Source organism: Gasterosteus aculeatus, chromosome 6 (assembly GCF_964276395.1).
Source record: "Gasterosteus aculeatus chromosome 6, fGasAcu3.hap1.1, whole genome shotgun sequence".
In the NCBI taxonomy this organism is placed as follows: Eukaryota; Metazoa; Chordata; class Actinopteri; order Perciformes; family Gasterosteidae; genus Gasterosteus; species Gasterosteus aculeatus.
This window is the reverse complement of record NC_135693.1, coordinates 14,761,143-14,789,078: the sequence shown is the minus strand read 5'-3', so window position 1 is coordinate 14,789,078 and position 27,936 is coordinate 14,761,143. Positions and strand designations below refer to the sequence as shown.

General features: G+C 45.6%; 1 protein-coding gene across 4 annotated transcripts; it reads right to left on the bottom strand.

Moving 5' to 3' along the window:
* On the bottom strand, positions 1-25,261 carry dachc (dachshund c). 4 transcript variants are annotated; one of them, XM_078104697.1, is made up of 11 exons: positions 20,701-25,261; positions 13,849-13,958; positions 10,916-11,026; positions 7,703-7,872; positions 6,950-7,070; positions 6,747-6,854; positions 3,141-3,328; positions 2,407-2,557; positions 1,963-2,091; positions 1,664-1,768; positions 1-587 (listed from the first exon to the last, which is right to left on the bottom strand). In XM_078104697.1, the coding sequence occupies exons 1-11, from the start codon at positions 21,282-21,284 to the stop codon at positions 526-528; spliced, it is 1,839 nt and encodes a 612-aa protein (XP_077960823.1). In that variant the 5' UTR covers positions 21,285-25,261; the 3' UTR covers positions 1-525. The 4 variants fall into 4 exon arrangements, with proteins under 4 accessions (XP_077960823.1, XP_040035139.2, XP_077960824.1 ...); XM_040179205.2 differs by having other exon boundaries at positions 1-563; XM_078104698.1 differs by having other exon boundaries at positions 2,407-2,554.
* Positions 25,262-27,936: the final 2,675 nt, after the last annotated feature.

Sequence of the window (27,936 nt, the reverse complement as noted above, 5' to 3'; positions counted from 1 at the left end):
TTTGATAAAAAGAATTTGTATTGTTTGTATTGTCAAACTGCACTACTGCATAACATACACAATACGTCCTTTACTGACTGTACAACATGCCAATATGTTTTTGTGATAGTAATAATAATAATAATAACAAAAATGATAACTATATATTGTATATGTACACAACTCTCGTGTCCAGATAACCAACACTGACAAAAAACAGATATGGTCGTCTTCATCTAGGATCTAAAAACCTTGATTAAAAGAAACACGGTCAAACACATCATCAGATTAAAGTACTGTTTCCACTACGGCTGAGATTTGGTGATAAATGCAATAAATTAAATGAGAGAACAATGGAAAAGTTCAAATATCACCCTTGAAATGTAAGGGAGTCCAGTTTGGGGGGGGGGATATGTCCATCACGGGTTTCCACTGCGCTGCCAAGCATGCCTGTCTATTGTATTGTTTCTCATTAATGAGAAAATCTTCATCACTCCGTTCTTCCATTCATCCGTCCATTCATCCGTCCGCGCTTCCACCTCGTCTTCAGTACATCCCGGATGTCTGCAAGAACACTCTGCCCTCTGAAATCCAGAAAGAAATCCAGTCTAATAAAACACAACCAAAATTCTATAAGTTATACTGAATGTAGACCAGGTCAGATCACAATGGCTGAAACAGTAAGACTACAAATGCATTCATACAAATATTGATATTGTCCCCTATAACCTTGCCCTAAGCTCATTAATAAAAGATCTTTATGAAGTAAGGTTCAGTTGAAAGTGTTTTTCGGCCCCTGATCCCTGTTTTCTGGCGATTAAACTTGCTGGCACAAAGGAACCCCGTCCTGCCCCGCTGTCTGACAGACAATCCCCCTTTAAATGATTTATTACTGGGTGTTAATTATGCAAATGATGTCCAAACAAACTCGTCACGAGGACAATTAAGACAGCCGTTAATTAGTGGCCAGTTCTCTTCTTGCTTCACTGACATTCAATTAAAAATTGGCTTTGAACAAGCCACGGCGTCTCGTGCCGGCGGTCCTGGCGCGGCGCGCGGCAGAGGTGGGCCGCCGCCATGCACCCCTCCGACGGGGGCCTGGGCGAGAGAGAGAGAGAGATCGCCGCCGTTTCTTTTTCGGGCCGTTTAAGACGTTACGTGTGGGGTGGTTTCATTAATGTCTTCCTGGGAAGACAATAATGTTGGCAAAATAAATAAATTAAAACGCCTGTCTCCATTAGGACGGTCGCCCCGGTGAACCGCCCCACGCTTCGTTTCATTTTGCTCAACTTCTCCCTGTGAAATCTTTTAAACCCCCTTCCAGTAGAGTGGTCAGTTAGGCATCAGTGAGTAATAATGAAATCTGCTGTCCAAGCTCAGTTGATGGGGGCTAAATAAATTTCCCAGCAGCAGGTTTGTTTCCAGATTCTTACACTGAAGAGTCGTTTTTAATTATCATTCGGCGCAGAGCCTTAATGTGGATTCATTCATTTCAAAGCGAAAGTCAATGTAAGAAAATTCAAAACTCTGTAAAAATCTTTTTTTTTTTTACATTATCATTTCTGCAGTGACAGTAGCTGCTACCCTTCTAATAACTGCACAGCTCCAACATTTCTACTGCGTGAAGCTGTTTTCTCAGACACGCACCAAAGAAGCCGCTTGTCTGTTTTCTGGACACTTGTACCTTGTACTGTTGCCTTGGTGTCCATCCTGTTGTCATTGTGATTGCTCCCGTCCACGTCCTGGGTCACAGACTCCGCGTGAGGCGGGGCTGCCGATGATTGATGGCCTGCAATTTGGTCATTCATTAATAAAGAAGCTTAATTGAAAGGGAAATGAAGAGTCGAGGCTGCACGGAAGGCTCGCGGTGACATTTAATATGAAAATCAGAATCATGTTGCATGTTGCTCGAACTTTCGGGCTCACAGAATAGAATAAAACTCCATAAGGAATTCATGATATTGTTTGTGCGTGTTCCTGTACCTGTGTGTGTGTTGGCAGTGTGCAGCAGGGTGTGCTCTGCCTGATCACGCAGTTTGACTTCCTCCTCCAAGGCCTCCTGTAGTCTCCTCTTACTCCTCTTCTCTTTCTTCAGGCGCTTCTGGATCAGAACTGAACAGAGAGAAAAAGGAAGAGGAAGCTTCAAATACTTGACTTAATTTGTATCCATACGAGCAATAATTTGTGTATTATACGTCTGCTTCCCGGTTGATTTACATCCTGATACGTGAGGGACTTTGAAGGTATTATGAGCTCGTTGTAGAATATCTCAATGTTCGAGTGGCAGTCTGTTAATGAGGCTGCCGCGCTCCTCGCTCACTTATACTGAAAGCACAGCACATGACATCAAACCGAGGACTTTCCTGTGGCAGCAGGGTTCACTCTCCCTAAGATAGCGCACGTGGCGCTTGATGCGGGGCGGCCCACCTCGGTTTTTCTGCTCCATGCTAAGCTGCCGCTCCAGCGTCTCCCTCAGCTCCCTCTCTCGGACCAGCTCCATTTTCAGCTCCGTCCTCTCCATCTGGTCCTGCTTCTCCTGGGCCCGGGCGTTCTCTATGGCAACCCTCAGCAGACCCTGCTTGGAGACACACAGGCACACATCAACAGGTCACACACTGATCAGGAGCCAGGAGAGGCGTCTGTCTCCTTCAAACGCCTCGCAGAGACAACTCCTTCCTTCACCTCACCCTCAGTGAACACGTTGACAAAGGCAAAGTTAGTCTTTTTTACTTTCAATCAACATTTTAAATTTTTGCTGCAGTGAATACGGACAGAGAGAATTTAGACCACCTGACTCTAATAGTGAAAAGATTTCAAATAATTGGGACTAAGGCGGTACATGTTTTACTCTGGTGTATAATTCCTGGAAAAGAGCAACTTAAAATACATTTGATAGCTATATTCTATCAGGTCAGAGGAGGTAAAAAAACACCTTTCTGTAAAAAGAAACCCGGCCAGTGAGAGCTCTCATTGTGACTCCTCTATAACAAAGACATGTAAAACATGAGAAGCAGGTCAGCACACGCCCATCCCAATTACTGCACATCTTAAATGTCGGCCTCGTCTGCTATTTACCATTTCAGGAAATCCCAAAGAGTGGCTCATCTCCCTTCCTATTCATCTCGCAGTATAATAATAATAAAGCCCCAGCAGAGCCTCACCTGGATGTTGGTGAGCAGGGTCTCTATGGAGGACAGGCCTTCCGGGAAGATGAAGGGAGTGTGGTGGAGACCTGCTGGGAGCTTCTGTCCTGCGGGGTAAGATACCCTCTCACAGCCTGATGGGGGTTTCTGGTAGACTTGTCTATCACAGCTCTGCCTGGTTGTGTGAGCGGCCAAGGAGCTGTTCTCTGGAGGGCAGACGGAGACATTTTGATGTGTGTGTGTGTGTGTGTGTGTTAGTTGAAGCGGTTGAACACAAAGGGCTCGCAGTTTATTCTACTTCACTTTAGTATCACGGAAATGAGTTCCTCACAAAAAGGCACAGTTCACTCCTGGTTGAGTCAGATTGGCTAAAAACTACAGGGCTTAGCTGTTTACAGATCAGAGGGTTAAGGAAAGGTGTGCATGTGTTTTAAGGATGTCTGACGAGAAGGAACAGAGGGGCTCAGGGATCAGGAAGGTATCGGGAGGTGGACTCACACATTGGTTTATAATTCAGGGTTAAATATAGACCTTTATCCTTCAAGCAGTGGCAGTGCAGAGATAGAGATAGATCCTTTTTTTTCTCTTTAGTCCTGCAAAGGACTAAACACAGACTGTTCAAATGATATGTAAATAAAGTTGACACACTGTCTTTTTACGTGACTAATGTTTGTCTCAAACCTACAAAGGGATCATCATTGCAGCAGCAATATGCAATCAAGGGTGAATGCTAATTTCTATGAGTACATAACAAACATATCCAGTCCAGCAGCAGTTGTTTACACTAATTACTGTGAGCGTGTTCGCATATGCAGAAGTCCTGGTTTTGAGTTTTGAAAATGTGGTTACCCTTTATTAGATGGCACTCTGCCTATTGATAATGCGCCACAGCTTGACACCTCCCGTAGAAAGAGCTAAGAAGCTGCATTATGGATGACCATCTGCTAGTAAACCTGAGAACTGCGCCTTCCTGATTCCTGACAGTAGGGGAGATGAAGACTAGCCATTTCCTTTTGCATTTATTTTTATTTTTTTTTCCATCCACACAAACACACACATCAGGCAGTCGCTCGCTTTCTGCGCTCGCTGTCATCCGAGCCACTGAGGACGGAGACGTCCTGGGAGTCCGACGCTTACTGGAGCAGAGGCGAGGGTGAGCGTGCGCTGTGATATCTGGCACTTTTCTCGGTCTGTGACAAATGACAGTGTTTTCCCCACTTAGCTGACCACAGCATCTTCTGCTCCAAACCCACCCGCCTCCCCCTGCGCCGCCTCGGCCTCACGTCTTGGCAACTGTCACATTCAAGGTGTTTCACAGATGAGAAGCAATATCCCCCCCCCCCCACTCCCCCACCCCTCTCCACCTCTTTCTCCCTCTTCCTTGCTAAAAGCATTGCTCTGTAGAGAAAGGTAATTAGCAGGTGCTGGCGAGCTCAGCGGAGGGCATCCAACTACACTCCCGTGGCTCGCATACAGACGCACACACACACGCTCGTAGCCGCTGAAGTGCGCAGTCAGCAGCGTGGTTTCCCCGGGCTCCTTGGATGTGACTGATCCTTTATTGAGTTACTGTTTTACGCCTACTTTACCTCACACTCTCACACACACACACACACACACATGCTTGGCATAAATACACACACACACACACGCACGCACACACACACGGCTGCCAGCTCGTTTGATCATTTACCCATCTCCCTAACCAAGGTCACTGTCTGTTTTTCTCTTTTCTCCCAACTTCATCTCTCTTTTTTCCCCCCTCTCTTATTCCTCTCCCACCCGTCCCCAGGGCTAATGAACTTCACCACGTGAAGACTGCCAGTCAGCGGAAGAGAGCGGGAGGGAGGGGAGGGTGGAAGAGAAGCAGAGAGACAGACAGAGAATAAAATTCTGCTGATGTTTGGTTAATGGGAGTGAGGTGTCAGGGATGGCCTCTGATCTTTGCTGCATGGATACGTTGTTCAAAGACCACTGAAACAGCACACACAGCCAAAACTGACTCTCTCACACACACATGCATACTCACACACACTCAAGATTATCATACAATGGATTGACAGAATGACAGCGCTTGGAGTGTTCTTTGAAAGTCTGTTGGATGCACAATGAACCCGTCTTGTGATGTTGTAGGTCGAACACAAAAGCCTGCAATCCAGCAAATGTACATACGTTTCATTTGCATGGAGCAAAATCAATTAAAAATCAATTGCATAAATGCAGTGTGCCATGCATGGCTTTCACGTTTGTTGGTGCCATCACTGCTTTGTCAATATGTTCACAGATACCTGACAGCATCTGAAACCTTACCTGGGAGGCCTTTGTGATTTTTAGATTCGATTACTGAATAATGTGATTCGGTATTAGAATACATTTAGCCGGGCGCGTGCACACACATACAAACTCTCAGTTTCTCTCCCTCTCTCTCGCCGTGGATTTCTGCTGACTGTTTGTCCTTGAGCAGTCCTCATTAAGCTAATGCAAACCTCCCTGACAGAGAGAACCAAACAACTGACGTTGCAGCGCCGTGGCAACGCGGGGCCCTAACGACAGGGAGGCGGTCGTTATGCAGATGAGGTCCAGCTGAGAGCACGGGAGGCCGCCTGGCTCGTTAGGCCGCGGCCTGGCAAATGACTCGCTAATGTAACACTGCTTCTTGGTCTAATGGAGCCCTGTTTTGCAGAATTATTTGTCTTTGCTCGCCGCGGGAAGCCGGGAGGAGGAGGAGGTAGAGGAGGAGGGGGGGGGGGGGGGGGGGGGGCACTGACCACAATGAGGAGAGGAGGAGATGGGGAGGACAGAAAAGGTGGGACAGTGCATCCTTATTGACCTGTTACTGAGATATTTCTACCCTTTGACTTTTGAAATAAATTTAGAAATAGAATAGAAATAAACTAGCACAAACTTGTCTGTAGGATCACAGGTGGAAACCGCATTGAGAGACAGTTGATTCAACAGAGAAATAATCAGTACTCATTAATAATTATTAAATGATTAATGACTGCAAGAAGAAATTCTCAGGAAACGATGGGACCTGGAACTTTGAGGTCTAAGCTCACATTGTCATTCAACATATTTGAGTAATGTGTCTTGTTAACCGCTCATCCAAACGGCTTCACACTCGACCCCGAGCTTCCTTCGGTTCTGAGCAACACGCCGGTCACCACATAGTTGCATCCCCTGGCAATGTGCATGCGTCATGTGGGTATGCTAGGCTCACGGGATCACCTTCACTTTCCATTGTGATGACGTCACACAGTTGCGAAACTTGCACAGACTTGCACGCATCATAAAGTCTCAGCAGAAGGATTCGCGATCGACCTCTTCTACGGATTGAAGTGTCTTGTTAACAGTTTACAGACGTCTCTTTTACAGTGGAGTCAAATGCAAAAAATGCTTTTAAGATTATGTTCTGCAAAAGCGCCAAGTTGCAGGATCTCCAGTGCTCACAATCGACGGTGCAGTTCCTCGAGTCCTCACTCACCCACCCACCAAGTGTCAAGTCAGTCGGATGAGTGGTTGGTGAGAAAATAGTGAAACATTAACTTTATTTAAAAAAACAAAGTGCCTCCCAACCAGGTCCAACGCTGACACCATCTACAGGACAATAACAGTGAATCTCACCTCTGTCGGCGTGGCTCCTCTTGTTCTCCTTGCTGTACTCCATTGAGGTCCCGTCGGGCGAGTGCCCCAACACATTGTGACTTGATGACAGGCCGTCATCCTGTGGGTCTGAAACGAAAATACAAAACGGTCAACTACAGAAACACATCTCGGTGTAATTGGAGCCACAGCTTTTCCTCTCTTGACCACCGGTCGGTACTTACGTGTGGTTTCCCCAGAACGCTCTGTGTGGGACGGTGAACTGGACACACTGCTGCTGTGATTGGAGGACATCTGCGCTTCCTCCAACGAGGGAGAGGGGGACGGGCTGTCCAGCACTCGCTCCTACCGAACCACAAGAAGTGTCAGATTGGTATGCTGATGAGGATACTGAATTCCAAAACCCAGAAATGTTCAATTGTTGTGTCATCATAGTGTTTGTATGCTAAAACAAATGTGCCGAAAGACATATCCTGCTATGACCAAAATGTAGCAACTCGACAAATCACATAACAAAGAATATATTCTCGTACAAGCTTGAGAGCATATTGGTATCCTCTAAAATCATTGGTGGGAATCATTCAAGAGATTGAACAATGAGTTAAAATAATGACCAGAGACGTCATTATTTTGGCAACATTTCCAGTCCTTCCAAACCTCCTTAAATTATTTGTATGGGGTGAGATGCTATTTAAGGAGAAGTTTCTGTCTGATATCTCAGTGTATCTGGTTACAACATGGTAGTGATCCAGAAACGTGAGCCTGCCACTAGACCATTATCATAGAAGCTTGACTATAACCTCTGCATGTACAATGATCCAAAGATCTTGAATTGTAGGGACAGAAAATACGTCTGTGCGTGCTTATTTGATTTGGGGTTACGTGGCGTTTAAACAACTGTGTAAGTGAAAGCCGCGTCATGCGTGGACTCTGCCTGGTGGTCAGATGCCCCCCCGCCGACGGTCCTCTGAGTTCACCTTAATGACGGAGGTGGGAGCCCTGGGGGGGGGCTTGGCGTGGAGCTGCGCCATGCTGGCCAGCGTGCTCAGTCGGTTCATCTGGCCCATCGCCATGGAAACGGAGGCCGGCGCCAGGCTGGCAGGAATCAGAGGATGGGACATCATCATGAAGGGCAACTGATCCAGAACTGGTGGGGGAGAATAGAAGAAAATGTGGAAGATAAGAGAACGACTGAGGGAGGAGGAGAGTTTGACTACGGTAAGAAGATCGGAACAGCAGCTCTGATTAAAGGGCACCAAAGCTGCACCACACGTGCACCCCGACACGAAACACCCCCGATGCCCCTTCTTCTTCTTTCATTCTGGCTTCAGTTGTATTCATCCATCGCAATGCAAGGTCTCCGCTCAGCCCCGTGCAGTGCACCGACCTGAACGGTGTGAAACCGGACACCAATGTCACTCCTCTGTGAAGTCAATATTACCTGGCTGACCGCTCCGCTTCCAGACCACCAGTCCAAAATATGCTCGAGTGCGGTCTAGAGATGTCGGGTGTGGAAAAAGATAAGAAGAAAATGGGAGGAAGAGGACAGAGAAACAGTCCCCCCCCCCCCTCGCTCATTACACAAAACAAAACCACAAACCTCTCTGGAATAAAAGAAAGATTTCTTTCTGTGTTCTTGACGACAACCCGACACGTTTTCAGCGGTGAAGTCTTTATTATCTTGGCCAATCTGCTAGTCGCGCTCCTCTCGATACCACAAGCATCCACTATCTTTAAAGAAAATCCTTCCTCTCAACAGCACCCAAGTGGGTTGTTGCAGTCCCTCTATTCATGAAACAAACAATCCCGTTTTTTGGGGGGTGGGGGAGAGAAAATGACATAAATATTTATCATTTAATAAAAGGAAAAACAAAAACAAAAGAAACACAGGGAGGAAGTGGAACAAAAGAAGCTGATGGCAGTCCTGGTGCTGGGCCAGCAATGCACGCTGGGTAATTATAAACACAAAGGAAAAAATCTTGGACTCTATTCCACACAATTGTCACAAATAATAGAACGAGTGCATGGAAACGAGAAAGAGAGAAAAAAAAAAAAAAAGGCCATCCAAAGAGAGGTGATGAAATAGAACAAATAATGGAGGGAAAGAAGAGAAAGAGAGGGAAATAAAAGAGAAGGAAGAAGAAAAGGGCAAAGCAAGAAATAAAGGCCGAGGCGTTGACTTTACGAGTCGGGCTCGCCGGACATATGTGCAGTGCTTTTGTGCATTTGGCAGATTAGTCTCTCACTCGCCGAGCGCAGAAACCAGTCCAAACAAAAGATCCGTCTGAATGGAGCTAAATAACCAGATGCTCCGACAATAAACTAGCAGCCAACTCCAAATATTAAGCCCTGGTTTCAGAAACCAGCACTCCACTTTTGTAACAGCCCCCCACCTCCTCCACCCATCCTCCCCTTCCCTCCACTCCCCTGCAGCCCCACCCCTCCTTCCATAATTTCATTTTCTCTCGCCTTCCTAACTCTGCCCCCCCCCCCCCCCCCATCCCCCTCTCCTCACTTTCTCTCTGCCCTCCCATCACTCTCTCTTATGTTTCATTAAAAAACATCAAAAGTCAAAGTGCCTCTCTTATGTTTATCCAAACAAACCATTACTGTAAACAAACAGTTACTGTAAATTTCCCAGAAGATCTTGTTAAATGCAGAAATGGCTGCTCCCCGCTCCTCCCCGGCCCATAAGGTGTCACACTCAGCATTTGTGAGTGTGTGCGTCTGTGTAATCGGAGATTGCCTTTGTAGTGGTTGAAGCCCTGGTAGGGGCCTGTCCTTCCCATAAGGCCGTGGGTGGCGGTATGGAAAAAAACACACCGTTCTTACGTGTGTATGTATGCCTGCGCTGTATGTTGTGTGTGTGTGTGTGTGTGTGTGTGTGTGTGTGTGTGTGTGTTTCCACTTGACTCTATCATTAACAGTGATTAGGCTTTACATGTTTATAATGGCTGGTGGTAACCATGCCACCTAACTGCGCACAGATGCCGGCAGTTGTAACCGAGCGTGTTACGACGGCAAACAATGCTTAAGGCTGGAAGCGCAGACACGGGTAGAGAAAACTATTTACTACACACAGACCCACACACACACACACACACACACACAAACGAAGCCGAAACCTGAAAAGGTACCCGGCTCAAGCATTCAGCAATTTTACTTTTGTCTCAAAACACAAGGACAATTTCCACCTTTTCATTTTTGTCCTGAAGCCTTGCAGTGTGCGCCTCATGTTAAGAGTGTGTGTGTGTGTGTGTGTCTGTGTGTGTCCCGGGTTGATAGCGTATTCCACACAGGCCTCCATAAGCCCCGTCATCTGTCTAAACACACTGATGTCGCTTTAACCTGTCGATAACGGCGGGGGCGGTGTGGCCCGTGTGTGCGCGCGCTTGTGTGTGTGTGTGTGCGTGTGTGCGTGCTCGTGTCCGTTCTCCCATCGATTGTCCGGCATTTGTCGTTTGCATTCAGGATAGTGAATTAGAGAGAAGACTATTGATTTGGCTTCAGCCCCTCATCTTATTCATCTCTCTATGATGCGGGTGCGCTTGTTTTCGTCCACCTCGCTCTTCCCTGACTGCGAAAAGCCACGGATCAGTTTTTTAAATAACGTATGACTAAATATTAGACCAGCGCAAGTAGCCAAAGGAATGAGAACACACGGCTAACTTACTGTAAGTCTGAAAGGCAAAGGCTTCTCTTCCAGTAAATCCTGATCTAATGCTCCTCAGCCGATGCCATGCGGAGCCTAAGTAACGCCGCTGGTTCGGGTCGGTGCTCTCTTGATGCGATGAGTAATCTGTGCGGATGATTCGCCGTGTGTTTTGGTGCTGCAGAGTCGATGACCAGTTGTGTTTACTCATCTCATTGAATCCCACAAGCATGCAAACAGTTCCAAGCTGCAGGAAATGTTCACATGTGTCACAATCAGAAAAAAAAGGAAAAACTGGTGATGAAAAAACAATACATGACTGCTAATTGCTGCTGCTGTTTGTTTTGTTTGTAAGGAAACGTACCGGTGAGGAGCGGTGATGTCACATCCTGCTTTTAATCAGCTTCATTCAAACACAGCTGCTCCAGTCGTATTGACTTGGCATCCCAGATGTGTACAGACAACAACCGCGCGGCGCGTCCCACACAGCCGCCGTGTATGTTTGTGTGTGTGTGGATGGACCCAAGAGGACACTCACCCAGTCCGTGGCCGTGATCGCCGTTCTCCCCGTTAATCCCGCCATGTTGATGGTTGCTGTGGTAACTGGCCAGGGCCTCCAGCTTGATCTTCTTGGCCAGGGCCGACAGATCTGAGAGCGCGAGAGGGATATGTGTACGGAGAGAGGCAGAAACAGAAAGAAGCCCAATCAATAAGAGCCGGATCAATGGCCGCGGTGCAGGATTAGAGCGGTGGGCAGGCAGGAGGTTGTCATGGGAAGACAGGGGCCAGCCATTCATCCTGACTGCACCGCTGCACCGGACATTTAGTCTGCCGGGGGATCGGCGGCGATGGGAACAAGCCGAGACATTCATCTCTCCCACACAGTGGGGGGGGACATCGCGTCCCAGCGCACGGCACACAGGGCGACACTAACCGCCGGCGGCCGCGCCACCTTTTGGCCCGCAGGGTCCATCTTTGTGAGTAGGAATTAAAGAGAGGAAAATAAAGGTGCTTTCTAATAGAGGGGTTGTGCACAACGGAGAGTGACAAAATGTGGCCGGGCCTTGTTTAATTTGTGTCCTGATCCTCAGAGGTAGTTTGACCCCCTTTAAAACTCACTTATGCCACAGAAAATGAAAGATCTCTCGCACTAATGCAGACAAACACGGGGGGGGGGGGAGGGGGATTATTAAAGTTAGACGAACCCCGCAACTGTGCAAACACGACTTGAGGAAACGCAAACAGGCCGTAAGTCTCAATTTCCTGGATTCATCGGAGCATTTGCAACAAAGTGAACCCGCTGAGCATCGCGTCTTCTGCGGCGGACGGTCTGTCCGTCCGCGACGCAGACAACCACAACAAATGACTCCTCTTCTTCTCATCTCCTCTGCTTCTTCTCATTCGTGCCCTCCTCCCTGCTCTCCTCCCATCCCCTCTCCGTACTTTACCTTTTCAAATGTCAGCATCACAGCGGGACATAAGCCACCGTGTTGCCTGCGTGCGTGTGTGTGTGTGTGTGTGTGCATGAGGCGAGAGAAAGAGACTAAGGAGGATGACATCAAAGATTTTCCCTGCCTTTTACGCTCAAATGTCCTCCCGCTCTCCGTCTCTTTCTCCCCTCTCATGTGGCCAGCTCTAATCAGTAGCGCTGACATTGCTGCCGTGCCCTCTCCTTTGGTGGAAAAAGACTCTTTTCCCACTGAGAAAGATGCTCTTGAACAGTCACGCATACACAACACACACACACACACACACACACACCCTCTCAAGCACCTTTGAACAGCGAGAGGAAGCAGAGCTAAGAGAAAATGGCTTCTTTTGAGGGAGGGAATGAAAAGATCAGGTTGCAGTGAAGAGCACAAAGCCAAGGGCAACTTTGAGAGCGGCGAGGTGCCAACAATTACTTTTCTCCCTTTCTCTGCGCTACAGACGCACACACAGACACACTGTTTGTCACGAGAACAAGCAGCACTGTGGCCGTCAGAAGGCAGTTGACTGAGACTGTAAAGGAGACAAACTCGAGATAACAAATAATAGATTGAGGAGGCAATTAATGTACTTGAGAGACATTTACAGAAGAAGATTAAACATTAAACATTCCTGTTTGTGTGCAAGACTAAAATAAAAGCGTTCTCAATGGCTTAAATATTAGGAATCTTGGACTTGTACTGTGTACTTATAATTCAAGACTAAAAAAGGCCAACTTGCAAGTTATGAGTCGTTTCTTGTGTGTCAGCAGAGCGGATGGTAATTCTATTAATCAACACACGGGTCGCCTCCTGCCTGCTCGCACTATTGATAACGGGTTAAATGTATCATTCAGCAGGAAAAAGGAAAAAGCGCCGTGCCCGTGTCTGTCCTGCACAAGCAACCTGCTCTTTTCTTTAAACTGATGGCAGTAACTCAGCTGGCTGCCAAGTCCTTGCTTTCACTTTCCGACAGCTGAAAAGAGAACAGAATTTGAACTTTGCCAGCAGCTCCTCTGAGGGCTTAAGCAACAATGTGTCACTAATTCACTGTTTAAAGCAGCTCCTGGAACCCAAACAGGGATTTACACTTCTGTGCAGTTCTGAAGAATTACAAACCTTGACCTTATGGAAAACAAAAAGGGGGATTTAGAGTCAGAGAGGCTTTCTCCTTCTAATGGATACTTGATGCAGAATACACTGGCCAGTAAATTGACTGTTTTTTAAGTTACTTTCATCACCAAATAACATATTAATATATTATCATATGTTGTAGATTGACCAAATAGCATAGATATAAATGATACATTCAATCTATAAATAAGGCATTGATTAAATTAAATGCATCTATTTCACTCAAACGAGGAAAACATTTCTTGTTGTACTAATTCTTTAGAAATCATTATTTTTTAATAATGTATTCTTTCATTTACTCTGACCAACTATTTTACAAATTTCCAAATTGTAAACCTTTGCATTGAACAACTGTAACTAAAATCGCCCCTAACTGCTATTTGTGTTTTTCTATGAACACAGGCTCTAATGTTCCTGAATAAACATCATTAGAAGCAAATTTCTGTGATGTCTGCGATGGTATATAGATCTTCTCAGTGAAAGTAACCTCATTAATATTCAAAGTGAGGGCAAAAGGCCCCAATATTTTGGTGATTATATGATATAAAGAAAAAGAAATAGAAAATAGTTAACAGGAAATTGTCAAAAATCTACAAACGGTTTTGCATTAAGCAAATAAAATGGAGGAATATAATTTTAGAAGTTAAGTAATCTAACATGAAAAAGAGAAAAAATTGTGATTTAGTGAGAAATAAAGCTAAATCAAAACATGAATTAACTATTAAAAAAGTGTCTTTATTTTTGGAAATTGAATATGTCAGGTATTGTTTCTCTCGTCCGATGTTGTGCGTTATGTGCGCCTGCGGTATCGTCTCTACAGTACTCGTGTGCCCACAGGTACGTATGTGCGTAGTGCGGCCTGGGTGGTCACCTGCAGGAGGTATGATCCCAGCATGCACCAGACCGCTGTGGGACAGCATGTGGTGAGTCCCGCCCTCTGTCGCACTCTGCAGCCTCTTGGGCGGTCGTCCCGGCCTCGAACTGCAGGCAAAAAAACAACAAAAAAAACACACAGGTTAACATTCGCCACGAGGCCGTTTACCACTTAATGCTCCCTCGGTTTCTTCGTGCTGTGACTGAGATGGGTGGCCCCGGGTTAGAGAATCTGCCCCTCTGCCTGTAAACCTCTGATCCTGCTGAAGTGTCAACAAGCAAAACGCTGAAACCCGAGCGGCTCCAGGAAGGCTTCTGTGCAGCGGATCTGACCTCCCCGCGGATACGAGCAAGCAAAAAAGAAGTTTCCCCTATGGCATCAATAAAGCACCTCATTACTGTTCAGCTTACTCATTCATTTGTTTGCTTATTAAATGTGTTTGCTCGCCTCCTTCCCTCTCCCTCCTTTTTTTTTTTTCCCGTCATGTCACAAATTTCCTCGATAAAGGGCCGCGACTACAAGCAGATTCACGTGGTTTGATTGAGCCGGCCATGCTCAATCAATCCTGGAGGAGCTGTGTGAAAAGCTGTCAGACATCACTTTGGCTCTGACTAAACGGTGTGAATGTCCCGACAGGGGAAATGACACGGGCCACATCAGGCTTAATGACGGACCAGCTCAGCTCATCTCCTTTCAGAGCAACCTGACAGTGGATAACATGGGTCCGTGGGCAAAAGATGCGTCTGCAAAGTGTGTCTGTGTGTGTGTGTGTGATATTAAAAGACAGAAACACAAGAGGGGAACAAAAAACACGTGACGTGGAGATAAAGAATCCAAAACAATACAGATGAAAAGGGAGATGGAGGGAACCGTGAGGAGATGTGTGTGAGAGGAGAGGAAGTGTAGAGAGGGAGTGTCCAAGAGAAAAGGTGGGGAAGTAAACTAAAAAAAAAAGAAAGAAAGAAGGAGAGATGGACTAGCAGAAGCAGCAGCTTTCTAGCGTGGGGTGTCTTTGAGCAGATTTTAATTAGAATCTAATCCAGCCGTCATTAAGGCCCCATAAACGAAGCTGTCAGTCAGGAGATTAATGGCGCTTCATTTGCATATTGCATATAATTCATCAATTACCCGGCAGAAAGGACCAATCCCCTGTTGACACACCCACTGGCTGAGAAAGAGGGGGGGGGGTGTATAGGAGGGGGGGCAAAAAGACAGAAGGAAAGATTGGGTAGTCACTAACTGTGGGAGAAAAACAGGTAGCTTGTGTGTGTGTGTGTGTGTGTGAGTGTGTGCGCGTGTGTATGAAGTGTTCAAAGGTTAATTTGATGAGCCGATGAGCTCCACAGTTCCTGCCCTCAGTTTTAATGAGTTGTTATTATTGTCTCTTATTATGGGCCCAGACCGACTGGGATGTGACAGCTGACATCAGATATCTCACACGTGCGCGCACACACACACGTGCTACACACAGGCGCACAGACATTGAGAGAGACACACTAAGGTAAATGTACACTTATTTACACACACACACACAAACACATCTACCTTGGGAGACAGACAGACGGAATGTGCAAGAAGGATAAAGATGTGAATGCGCGTGTGTGTCTGTTTGTGTGTGTGTCTGTTCGTATTGTTTTTTCAGAGGCACATTCGCATCACACACCCATTTTTTTTTGCATTACAAATAGAGGCATACTGTGCTTAACAAAAGCAGGAAATGTATTTTTAGTTCTCAAGTTGAAGGTAAAGCAACATAGTTGCAACGCAACTGATGTAGGAACACCTTAAACGAACACACACACACACACACGCGCATGCACACAAATGCAGAGGCCAACACCGGTCAGGGGAAATAAAACACACACAGACCACAAAGTCTGCGGTTGTTTTTTACAGCTGCCGCTTCCTTTTTCCTTACTACTGTTTATTTGCGCACACTAATTAATGCCCTGTGTGTGTATGCGTGTGCGCTGGTGTGTGTTGCGGCCTTGTTAGTGGGTGTGTATATGTTGCATTTTAGCGGGCATAAAGAACTGGAACCTAATTTTGTGTTTAGTCTGCAAGTGCGTTGATACATCAAAGTGACCCGTAGAGGGAGGTCTACGTGTGTGTTGAGCATGCTTTGTGAGTGTGTGTGTGTGTGTGTGTGTGTGTGTGTGTGTGTGTGAGAGCTTGGAGAGCACCGGTTCCCTGAGGTAGGATTAATGAAAAAGCCTTTCATGGAAAAGTCATCAAGCTGTGGGGATGGAATGAGAGAGAGGAGGGGGGAGAGAGAAAACAGTTCATTGTGTGTGTGTGTGTGTGTGTGTGTGTCTGTGTGTGTATAAGGTGTGTGAGTGCGCAGAGGAGGGGGTGTATGGCTTATGACCTCTTTGTCTCAAACTTTAATTAAAATCTCACCCAGACGTCCTCCCTCATGCCAATGCTTCGGCCACACACACACACACACACACACACACACACACACAAACACGCATGTAAAAAGCTACTCTGTACATTGAGTTCTCCCATCCAAGCTTAGCTTAGTGTGTGTGTCTGTGTGTGTGTGTGTGTTACCTGAAACATGAAACGCCAAACATGGCAGCTGGAGCTTAGCACAGGTGGAACAGAAACAAAACATAACAAAGATGACAGATCTTTCTCTTCCCCGCTAACACACATACATACATACACACACACACACACACACACACACACACACACACACACACAGTGTGGAAAAAGACAAGCAATGAAAGCAGGGGAAGTGTTGCAGTCAAAACAGTGGAACAGCTACTGACTTGGAGGGACTGAGGTGCTGATAGGTAGCAGCTGTGTGTGTGTTTACGCGAGTGTGTGTAGGAGAACTAGCTCAAACAAGATTTTGTTTGGAATATATTAGCGCCGGTTTACGGCTCCCATGCTCCCATCCTTTCAATCTGTGTTCATCACGCCGGGTTTGTATTCGCCGTCACGGTCCGGTTTGATAAATCATATCGTCGTCGCCGTGCGCAGGGAAGTCGTATGCTGCTGGTCAGAGTAGGCAGGGAAAGATTGATGTTGTGATCTTCCTCTCAGAAATCGAGGGCTGGCAAAAAAAAAAATTGACAAATAAAAAAAGCTTTTATGCGGCATTGTTATTAGGAAAGACTGTGTGATGATGTCATGAAAGAAGCTGAAGGGACAGAACACACACACACACACACACACAGGACGTTTGATCACGGCAAGAATCTGATCTCCTAAACTGATACCGCCTTGCATTCCTTTCCCACATTCCAGGGTCAAGACGATGTCAAGATCGTGTGTGTCTGTGTGTGTGTGTGTGTGTGTGTGTGTGTGTGCACTCTATTAAAACCTGTCATAGTGGAAGAAACGGAGGCCCTCTCCATCTCATCGCGCTCTCCGCTATAAAACATCAAAAGAGTGCCGAGGTTAAAGTTGAGATAATCACCCCACCCTTACACACACACACACACACACACACACACACACACACAGACACACACAGCCCTCCCCTCCACCCTGACGCTGCTGACTTTGACAGTGAGTTATGGCATGGCAGTGGGGCTCGGCTTTGAGTCCACCTTCCCACACATACGCGCAGCTCCGGCTCGCCGCTGCCAACGCGAGCGGGCCGAGGTCGCGCCACAAAGGGACACAAAGAGCTCGCTATTGTTGCACTCCGCAGGCCGCTGCGTCTCATTTATCATTAAGTGTTGGATTTAACTACGTTGGATTTTGTTGTTTTGTTTTGCAGGTTGACTCTGCTTCATCAATGTCTGCAGTTGCTGCAAAAAAACAACAACAAAAAAGTAACTAAACCTAAATTGCAATAGAACAAAACAAAGCCTCCTTTTTACCTCTCGTGGTGTCCAGCCGCACAGAACCTGAGGTGCAGAGTTTTCTTCTTACAAACTTTATTATTTTGTTTGCGGTGGTTGTGCCATTAGGAAGAACAGACCCCCCCCCCCCCACCGTTTTTATGGGGACAATTTCAAAGAAGAAGGAGGTCTAAAGATGAATTAAGGCATCTGAAAACTATTATCTTTACTATAAAGTAACAAAGAAAGGCATTTGCTGTACAATCACAAACAAAAATCCATTAACCTACAAAAATATAGGCAAACAAAACCCAGACTACCTGCACGGTAAAGGACGTATTTGTTATTTAGCGGAACGTTTTCTTTGTCTCTGGATGTTCACAGTGATGAGTGTTGATATTAAAAACATCACAAGCGATCCTGTTGCCTTTCCACACTGACACCACATTTATGTCAGGGGCGGCACTTGTGTACACTACACAAAATGTACAAACGCCATTTGTGTACAGTATGTGCGCGCACACACACACACACACACACAGTTTGACCTGAGCGAGCTGTTTGATGTAGGTTCCTAACAGAGAATGAAACTGTTCCTTTGTTGAGGGAGAAAGAAAAGGACGGAGGATCAGGTTGCCTCCTACACGCCATGTTCTCTCTGTGGAACTAATGTCGTTTAGCAGCGAAAGCCAGCAAACACACAGGCGTGACCGTGTGAGTTTGTGTGTAAGGAGATGACAGAGAGAGTGTGTGTGTGTGTGTGTCTCTTTGTGTTTGTGTGGCACCTACGCATGAATTATAACTAGGCTTTGACTGAGGGTGAAGTCTGCCCTTCTTCATGGTTTGATGAGTCAGTGGTCAGGGAGTGTGTGTGTGTGTGTGTGTGTGCGTGCGTGTGTGTGTGCACATAAGGAGTGAGGCAAAGTGGAGATGGAAAGACGGTGATAAACAAAGGATATTTGAATTATTTCTGCTGAGTTTAATCTTTTAAAAAAAGAAAAGAGCCACCGAGTGAACAAACAGCCACGAGACTAAACAGGAGGAATCCGTGTAAAGCGTTTTGTTCGACGTGTGTTAAACAATCAGACAACGCCGTTGTTTTCCCCCTCCAGCCTGACTGGAAAATAATAAGTGATGGCCGTCTTAATCAGTAACAAAAACCTCAGTGAGCCCTGACAGAGAGGCGTAACATCATGTTCCTGGAGATGAACCGGCCTTCCCCGCGTTAACGGTCACCATCCACTTTTACTCCCACCTTCTCCTGTATGTTGAACCATCCACACCAGGGATTACTTAGAAACTTCTACTTTGGGGGGGGGGGTGATGCTAATGGCCACAACAGCACCCTTATTTGAAGCCCTCGGACAAAGAATCACGCAAGTCGTTTGAAGATTTCCGTCGAGTGATGTTTTCAGATCTCATTAACTAAAGGCTGTTTGAGTGTTGTGTGGATAATTAGAGACGGCGGCGGAGGCTGTGTGCGTTTTCAACCGTTGTATAACAACGTTCCCATTAACGCCCCAACTCGGAAGAAATCCCAAAAGCAGAGAAAAATGCATCTGGATTTTGTCTTTGGTCGGAAGGGCCTCAGACGTTTAAACAGGTGCCGCTCTGTGCGCACCTTCATAAAAGGTTAGTCTCTTTTTCTGTGTCTTTTGTATTTTTTTTTTCCTCAACAAGTCACAGCTTAGAGATAAAGCGCCTGAATTATTTGATTTACGCCCAAGAAAGTCAAAATAAGTAGGTAACACACTGCTAAATCGGGGGGTGGTGTCTATCTGTACACATCTTGGCACATCCTCTTTTCTATATTTAATAGCAGGTGTAAATTGGATCATTCATGCTCCAAGGAGCAGGGATTAACTATCAAATAATATAAATTCCCCAAACTACGGCTAATCCGCACTTTTTCTCAAACCCATGCTGTCGTGAGCATGTGGTACGCGCGGCGGCAGGCTGAGGCGCCAGGGAACTACAAATACCAGCCAATTTATGGCCCCCTTTATCCAAACGTCTGTGTGGCGCATTGGATTGATGACCCATGTAGTCGGTCACCATCAGAGTTCTGCAAAACAGCCAATTTACATAATCGCATCATAAATACCGAGGATTCATTTAATCATCTCCTCTGTTCTGATGCTCAGGGCTAAAGAGTGTTGATATGATAAGACAGCGAGTTATTAAGGAGGGAGAGAGAGGGGGGGGGAGAGGGGGAGGAGAGAGAAAGCAAAGGGATCAGTGAGTGAGTGAGTGAGCGAGCGAGCTTGTCCTGATTTAAGCTGCCGCTTGGGGCCAAATGAAAATTAATTAATTTCTGTGAAGAATCAATTTCTCAGAATGACAGTGTCAGATTCAATGTGTGCATGTGTCAGTGTGTGCGCGAGTGTCAGAGAGAGACGTGTGTGTGTGTGTGTGTGTGTGTGTCAGAGAGAGCGAGAGATCATGGTGTGTGATAACACGACAAACTTTGAAACATTATTTTATTAGGATTACTAAAATTCCTTAATCGACAACATCGCGGCTCTCGTGATCTGTTTAAGGTGGTAGTGACAGGCCCAGGAGTGAAGCAGTAAATTAAGAAATGGAAAAAATCAGTTGACTGCGCGTCCAGTCGGGCATCATCAAATGGTAAACAACCACCAATAAATATGAAGTAAACCATTTTACAAGATGAATGGATTCCTTGTCCCTGTGCGATGCAGTTTACAGGTTACACGATGGCTTGTGGAATAGTCGATTTGTTTTTAAATGGGAGGCATCTCCTGCAGGTATATCGGAGCAAAGATACAGCAAAGTCCTGGAAAATCACAACGATATTACGGTAAAACCGTAAGTTGTTGCAAACTTATTGTTAACTGCTCACTGACAATTTGCACCATTATTTAGATGTTGGTGATGAATCCTGTAAGTCTGATACAGTTTAATATGTCCAGCCCCTTAAATAACTTATAGTTTACCTCATTCGGGTGCTACCTGCTTTAGATACCGCCCCACCTGCTGCACCCCAACATCTCCGCAGGGGGTCACCGCCCCCCCCCCCCCTCACCTCGCGTTGGTGCAGTCGTTGTAGAGCGTCTCGAAGTCCTGCCTGGAGATGAGCTTGCACCGGTTCACCCCGGGCTGGATGGCCCCGAGCCCCCGCAGCACCCGGACCTGCTCCACGTTGCACACCACCGGGGCGATGTCCAGGCGCTTCAGCTTGGTGTAGACGGTGTGGAGCCCGCCGACCAGGTGCTTGAGAAACACGTCGAACGCCTGCGGCAGGCAGATGAGCTCCGTGTCCTTCACCGTGAACGAAGCCAGCTTGGCACCTTTCACCTCCACCAGTTTGCACTCGTTGTTCTGCGGCGTGCTCTCCACGGGCGACGGGGTCGCGTACACCGGCTTGCCGCCGCCGCCGCCGCCGCTGGACACCGGAGCTCCGCCGGTTTTCAACGGGGTCCCGTTCGCCAGCAGGAGGTCCGCCCTGAACTGGTGGAGCAGCGCCTGGTGCGCCGCCGTCGGAGCCGGCGAGGAAGCGGCCGGCGGCGGGGAGTCGGTGGCCGGAGACACGGAACTCGGCGCCGGGTGGTGCCCGAGTGTAGCGGCGGGGAGCAGAGCCGAAGCGGCCGGAGATGCCATGGTAGTCATGTCCGAGCGATTAAAAAAAAAAAAAAAAAAGTAAAAGTAAACTTCAAACTATTTTTTTTTTAAAGAAAGTAACTTTCCTCCGTGAAAAGGCCGTTTCCCTATGTTAAGGCGAGGGAGGGAGCTGCGCGCGGAGGAGAGAGAATATGAGGTGGGGAAGGTAAAGGGGGGAGAAGAGGAGAGGAGAAGAGACACGGTCCGTGTGTGCGGGGGGAGAAAAGCGATCACATAGTTGAGTGAGAGCGAGAGGAGGCTTCGCCTCCGAGCCGGAGATGCTACTGTCCCATTATCATAAAGGGGCGGAGCCTACGTTTGTTCTTAGAGAGAGAGAGACATCAACACAGAGGGAGAGAGAGAGAGAGAGAGAGAGAGAGAGCGACAATAACACACAGGGAGAGAGAGAGAGAGAGAGAGAGAGAGAGAGAGAGAGAGAGAGCGACAATAACACAGAGGGAGAGAGAGAGAGAGAGAGAGAGAGAGAGCGACAATAACACAGAGGGAGAGAGAGAGACAGATACATCAACAAAGAGAGAGAGAGAGAGAGAGACAGTCACATCAACACAGAGGGAGAGAGAGCAAAGATTAGCCTACATAAACTTTGGATAAGCCTATTTATGAACGCCTAACGACACTTTAGTATTAATGTCTTCTTTAAGGGGGTTTTAAACCTTCACGACATCCGCTTCCCACCGCATCGTTTGTGACTAATAGTTGTATAATTGTAGCCTATTATCTCTGAAAAAAAACATGTTTTTTATTACTTTAGTTATTTGTCTTGAGAGGAATTTATTCTCCGTGTTTAAATGGCAGATGAGAGACTTGTTAAATCTGATTACAGCAAAGGAATGAAATAAAAACAGAGAGCCTTAAATAAACATACTTATATAAACTGCATTTTAGGGGTTTATATTGTGTTTTAAATCAGTTAAAAGTCAAAATCAGTTTAATACAATTTAAGAGAAGTATGATATCTGTAGGATTTAATGACAAACTGTTTTTTTTGTTTGATGATAAGAATAAAAGCGTGTTTAAATTCTGGGAAAAGCCCTTGCCAAATTAGTTGTTTTCACCAATTAGTCATTAACAGTGGGAAAAAACTGAAATATGTAAATCCGGTGCCTTCCATGAGGACGTTTTACATTGATTTCATGTTGCACCTCATTCCTGCTGGGTGCAGTTGTTTTGTCATTATTATAATAATATTTGAACCAACTATGATCTTAAATCAACAAACAAAATATACATTTGAATCAAAGGGATCCACAAAACGGTCTAACCAGAGAGATGAGAGGCTGTAAAAACATCTCAGGGCAATAACCTTGTCTTGACAAATTGAACCTTTTTACCTGTCAACTGTTTCCTCATCTCCACACACACACACACACACGCACACACACACACACACACACAGGCACTACCATCATTTACATATGGAGCTCGCAGTCCTTTCAAAGTGGCTTTCACGGAACATTGTGCTGACAATGATCTTGGTCGTGAGGGAGAGAGAGACACAGATCTCCAGAGACTCACCATAAGACAAGGGGGGAAGAGGATAAAACTCCGACTGTACTCCAACTCAAAGGACTTTAACACTCTTTTCCTCCCGACCCCCCCCCCCCCCTCTCTCTCTCTCTCCAATAAGCCCTCTTGTGTTTTTTAATTGGCAGAAATTAATCTTTAGGATGTAGATGGTAGATTTACATTCATTAAAAGTCAAGAGAGGAAGCCAGGCTTGATGCTAATCAAATCTGCTTAATTATGCTTAACATGAGTATCTCCAGGGGAAAAGAGAGAGAGAGAAAGAGAGGGAGAAGGGGGTGGAGAGAGAGAGAGTGAGATAGCTAACGCAAACTTTTTACTTTTTTGCCTTTGATAACTCCTGCTGAGTATGGCCTTTTCCCTGCCAAAAAGAAATGTCACGACTCTCTTTCTCCATCTGTAGAAAATACACGATAAAAGGCATCGGTGTTGAGCAGAGCCGCTTCACTCGCACCTTTTAAGTGTTTAATATAGTGAGACGTTCAGCTTTAACCTCCCCGGGCCGCCGTGCACTGGGGGGGGGGGGGCGTCACCTGATAATAGATTAACTGATATGAACTCAGTTAGCCCGCGAATGGTGACATGAACGCGGGCCTAATGAGTAATACGTCAGCCTAAAGGACTTATCTGTGATTACAACCTTAGATGGTAGATTTCGTTAAATTTTTTCATTTCGGCTCATCCATCAACGTTCTGCTAAGCAACCAGTTATTAAAAAAGAACCCCGTTTGCAGGAGGTTGCAGGATGCCCTGGTGGGAAGTGACTTTGTCTCACAACAGGAAGGTCACAGGTTTAATTCCTACAGCAGCTATTGTGCTTAAACTCACATGAAATTAAACAATGAAGCCCTACTTGCTGCAGAATCCCTCCAGTAAGTGAAGCATGAAATTACAAGGTGCCGTCCACAGGAGAAGAAAGAAAGACATTCAAACATAAACTGTAATATTAAAGGGGAACTCCATCCCTTTTCACTCATCAAAGTTTGTTTGCAGAGTGCTGCTCACCTGGCCGGATTCTTTCCAAAAATCCGTGTTGTTTGGCTTCCGGCGCTTCACGGTGCATTTGTGTCGGAGCCACAGTGGTCAGATGGGAGGAGATCCGTGCAGTCACACGCGTGGTCCTTCAGGTGTGCGTGTGACGCTCGTTTAATGGCGGCTCTTTAAAGAGGCTACAGCATAAACGCTGCAATGGACATCACTTACATTTCCTCAATAAATTAGATGTTTTGTCTCTTCACCTGACTTGCTTCCGCCGGACTTTGGTCGACAGATGGTTCGTCAAATCGGCCGCCAAGTCTTTTATTGATGGTTTCTCAAGTGATGTCACTTTGGATTGAGGATGCGCGGCGTGGTTTTAGAAAGAAGTGAGACCTCTGCAGCTCCATTTGCTCGAGGCCAGACTATACCAGTGTTACACACCCACATATCTCAGGCCGGACTAGTCAGCAAACCACTTGCATTGTGGGGATCGTAGGCATAGGTACGGAATAAAAATAGATGAAATAGATTTCTGCAAAGTGTGATAATAGCCTGAGGAAATTCAATCCCCAAATTGCTGCAGTAGTGTGTGGTTCTTGCGTTGACTATTGTATCATTTATTACACATAAGCTCTTTAATGAAATGATTTTGGATGAAATGAGGGACCTGTGTTTGCTGTTTTTGTAGACCTATGTTTTGATCTCAGGAAGACTTCCAATGAATTAAACATTCCCTGAACCAAAGCTCTTGCAAAAGATTTGAATTTGCTTTCAAACTCCTTTTTCCTCCGAGACGAATCCGCCCGGCCTTCTTTTAACAAACCTCATTCAGCTACAGTTTTCCTGTTCACATTCATCTCGCCGTAGTGCCATCGCGAGCCAAAGAGACCAAGATAATACTTCACGTCGCGTCGCTGTTTGAAAGCCAAGCTCGGGTCCTTTCCACATGTCTGTTTTGGCCAGTGAGCAGCAGGAGCCCGAGCGAAATGTGTAGGTGGTTTCATCGGCCGATGAAGTGTAAATACCACTCAATCTGTTCTCATTAGAGGAGTAAAAACATACCAATCACTTTCGCCTCTATTAAAGATGCCCCAGGGTCCTGGTTAAGTGTGCGAGATTGTGTGTGTGTGTGTGTGTGTGTGTGTGTGTGTGTGTGTGTGTGTGTGAGAGAGAGAGAGAGAAAGAAGGAGGGGATGACAGAATGATGTTTTGGCATTTGTGTCTGCAGACGGGATCTGAAATGCCACCACCATCAACGCTGCTTAATTCTCAGAAACACACTCTTAATGTGAACAGACACTCCGTTCCGACAGCCGCTGTTATGGTTCAAATCAACTCGGAGTGAAGGGTGTGTGCGCGTGCCGTTGTGAGGGAGAGTGTACGTCGTTGTGTTTTGCTACGTGATTAGACGTCCGTGTGTGTGTGTGTGTGTTCGTCTCCGAATGTGTGTGTGTTTGTGTGTGTGTGTGAGACCAAGATATCACACACCCATTCCACATTCTCCAATGATAATGTGGATTGATTATGGATATGATAATGAGAGGCCGGCGCGGCGTCGCGACCTTCACAAGGTCTAATTGAAACAAGCGTTGGTCCTCCGAAGCACTTATCAAGTCACACAGCACATCATTAATCACGGAGAATACAAGCTGTCAGCGCGACACACATGCACACACACACACACACACGCGTGCACACACTGTCTATTTTTCTGTTTTTCCAACATACACGCACACATGCTGTCTCTTCTTTCTCTCTCTGTCTTTCTCCTAAACACACACACACATGCGCACACCTACACGCGCGCACACACAATGCAAGCTGTCACTACAATATGCCTGGCATTGTCTTCTTTTAAGGCGAGTGGACAGCTAGTCCACCCTCCATCTCTGTTTTCTACAAGAGAAGTTGAAGAACAAACAGTCTGTTGGAGTTAAACCTTTTAAAGAAATAAGGAAGAACAAGAAAGAAAAAAACAAGAAAAAAAACAAGAGGGGGATTGTTAAAACATATTCAACAAACACCAACAGCTGTTCCCTTTGCCCGAACTCGTCCGAAATTGAATTAACTTCAGTTGTTTTACTACCTGCTTTTATTGGCAGACAATTTAACAACTAAATGTGATTCCGAGGTCTGATTAAGGCGGCATATGGTGCCTACCTGTTAAACACAACGCGCTCAACACCAGCTCAACGCCTCAGTGAGCTACTCGAATAAACTAATAAGCCCAATATCATATTAGTCATTACATAGTCCAACACACAAAATTTCAATCTGATAAAAAGGTGGTTTCATTATCATCATAAGGAAAACACAAGGGAGTTTGCACACGCTACGTTGATGCCATCACCAACTTTGTTAATTGTTATTCAATTAACTGCTTTTGTTAATGAAACCGATTAATACTTTAAGGGAGATATATGATTATTATGCATCTATGCAGGAGACAGCTAATTACAACTGTAAATCAATCAATTCTACATTAATCAGCTTGGAAAATGTCCAAAAACAACAAAGTCACCAAAAGACTTTGGAAGTTGTTTTTTTTTTCTGCATATTTTGATTGCTATGCCATTATCCTGTCTAATGATTGTTAACGATCCTTTAAAGGGTTTATGATCCAATTTCCTTGCTGTGAATTTAATTGGGACCTAAATAGTGTAATCCTACAGTGTTTGAGTGCGGCCTGTATGTGATCAAGGGTGGTGCTTAGGAGTAAGATCTAACAAGGTCACGCTGCTCCTCTCGGGGACGCCTCACAGGCCTGAAGGATGAAGGCTTGATCAGTTACAGAAATATTAATGCATCAATCACTTCCAGAACACAGCCAAGGTATGAAGTCTTCAGGATGTCCACTGATCCAGGGGGTCGATAACTGGATTTCAGGGGATTAATAAAACAATGTTATCTGCTTAGTTAGTTATGTAATTTATTATCAGTGGTACAAACAGTATTCTGACTGCTTAAAGTGAAGTAGAAATAACACAATGTGAAACTAGTCCAGCCTTTGTACTAAAAACAGCATGAAAGAAAAAACGAAAGTAGAAAGGTCTGTTTAAGATCTTGAGGTAACGGCTGGCCGCTGTGGAGCTGCACTTATTCTACACGCCATGGCTAAGTCTGGTGCGTCATGGTGCATCACATTTTATATGCATATTAAGCAGCAAAAATAACTTATTTCATGTTAGAAATTGTCATTTTCATAATGGAGCACGATCATTGGATCAAATTAAAAAATCTGAAGTAAATATTCTTTGTGTGCATGTTCCCAGCTCACGTGGATTTATTAAACTCCAAGAATACTTTGCGAACACTGAAACATCTGTTGGCCAAGAATATAACGACAATTTTAAAAGTTCCCTTCTCAAAACAACACTTAAGGTTTTTTTTCTGTTTGTCCAACCAGAAGAACTAATCCGTAATAAAGTCTTAAAACTTAACATTCCATCCATGAAATTATCATATAATTTGCAATGAAATGGACACAACAAACAAAGCCTTGTCCCTGCAGGGAGACCTACCTGTTTATGGCTAATGGTAATTAGTAACCTAAATATAACTGTGCACATAGAGATCTTTGACTTTTGGTTAAACTCGCCTTCTACTCTACACTGAAGTTGTTTTCATGAGACACTGCTTGTAATTGAGCTTTGTACAAACATCAACAGACCATCTCTCCTTATGCATAAGAAACTTCTAATCAGTCCAGTCTAATTATTTTTCTAATATCCATTGCGCCCACCTGAACCGTAATCTTTCACTTTTAAATGAGACTGCCCTCATTTATCAGAAAAATAATACTCAGCCTGGATAATCATCAGACGTACAAACATAAACACCTTTAGAAGTTCTGAAGTGAGGACCTGCTTAAGCTCATACAGTCATGTGACCTGACCAGTGGCCTAGTTGAACACCTCTTAGATGTTTATGCATATATGGACGCTAATCTCCCAGGCAGGACTGTGGGATTTGAGAATATTTTGTTTTATAGAGATCAAAGTATCTTGCTGGGATCAGGACAAACCCTTCAAACACACCAGAGAGCAATGAATCCTGAACCCCACGCCCACAGTAGCCAATCAAGCCGCGCATAACTCTTTGTAAAAAAAAAAAGAAAGAAAAGGATTCTCAATGTGGG

Excerpts from the sequence above, each read along its gene's own strand:
- dachc (XM_078104697.1), bottom strand. The coding sequence starts at position 21,284 with ATGACTACCATGGCATCTCCGGCCGCTTCGGCTCTGCTCCCCGCCGCT. Across the intron at positions 2,092-2,406 it reads CATGGAGCAGAAAAACCGAG|TTCTGATCCAGAAGCGCCTG; the intron begins GTGGGCCGCCCC and ends CTCTCTGTTCAG. Across the intron at positions 1,769-1,962 it reads CACTGCCAACACACACACAG|GCCATCAATCATCGGCAGCC; the intron begins GTACAGGAACAC and ends ACCAAATTGCAG.